General features: G+C 61.5%; 1 protein-coding gene across 1 annotated transcript in view; it reads left to right on the top strand.

The window, feature by feature from the left end:
- The window catches only part of RACK1 (receptor for activated C kinase 1), a gene marked incomplete at its 5' end in the record, with an annotated part of 4,111 nt that overhangs the window by 1,774 nt on the left and 1,542 nt on the right, over positions 1-795 (top strand). Inside the window, 3 exon segments of the mRNA XM_031065422.1 lie at positions 160-358; positions 429-562; positions 564-616. Coding sequence (XP_030921282.1) covers positions 160-358; positions 429-562; positions 564-616 — 386 coding nt within the window.

The following is a 795-nucleotide window of genomic DNA, read 5'->3' as shown; positions in this document are numbered from 1 at the left end:
TGGGGATTTGGGGTCAGTTCTGGGGATTTGGGGTCAGTTCTGGGGATTTGGGTCAGTTCTGGGGGTTTTGGGTCATTTATGGGGATTTGGGGTCATTTATGGGGATTTGGGGTCAGTTCTGGGGGGTTGGGTCAGTTTGGGGATTTGGGGTTATTTCAGTTGGGTTTGGGGTCATTTATGGGGATATCCTCACCTGTCCCTCACCTGTCCCACCTGTCCCTCACCTGTCTCACCTGTCCCACCTGTCCCACCTGTCCCGCAGGACGAGAGCCACTCCGAGTGGGTTTCGTGCGTTCGCTTCTCCCCCAACAGCAGCAACCCCATCATCGTCTCCTGCGGCTGGGACAAGCTGGTCAAGGTGAGACCCCTCCCCCCAGGTGAGACCCCCCGACTGGGGACACCTGGGCCTGACCCACCTGTCCCCCCAGGTGTGGAACCTGGCCAACTGCAAGCTGAAGACGAACCACATCGGGCACACGGGGTACCTGAACACGGTCACCGTGTCACCTGACGGGTCCCTGTGCGCCTCCGGGGGCAAGGTAGGGCTGGGACACACCTGGGGACACACCTGGGACACACCTGGGGACAGGTGACACACCTGGGGACACACCTGGGACAGTTAGGGTTACCTGGGGACACACCTGGGGACACGCCTGGGACATGGGGACACACCTGGGACACACCTGGGGACAGGTGACACACCTGGGGACACACCTGGGACAGTTAGGGTTACCTGGGGACACACCTGGGGAGACGCCGGGGACATGGGGACACACCTGGGACACACCTGGGGAC

This window comes from Geospiza fortis, unplaced genomic scaffold (assembly GCF_000277835.1).
Source record: "Geospiza fortis unplaced genomic scaffold, GeoFor_1.0 scaffold1319, whole genome shotgun sequence".
In the NCBI taxonomy this organism is placed as follows: Eukaryota; Metazoa; Chordata; class Aves; order Passeriformes; family Thraupidae; genus Geospiza; species Geospiza fortis.
Note: the sequence above shows the minus strand (reverse complement) of the source record. Positions and strands in the feature narration are given on the sequence as shown.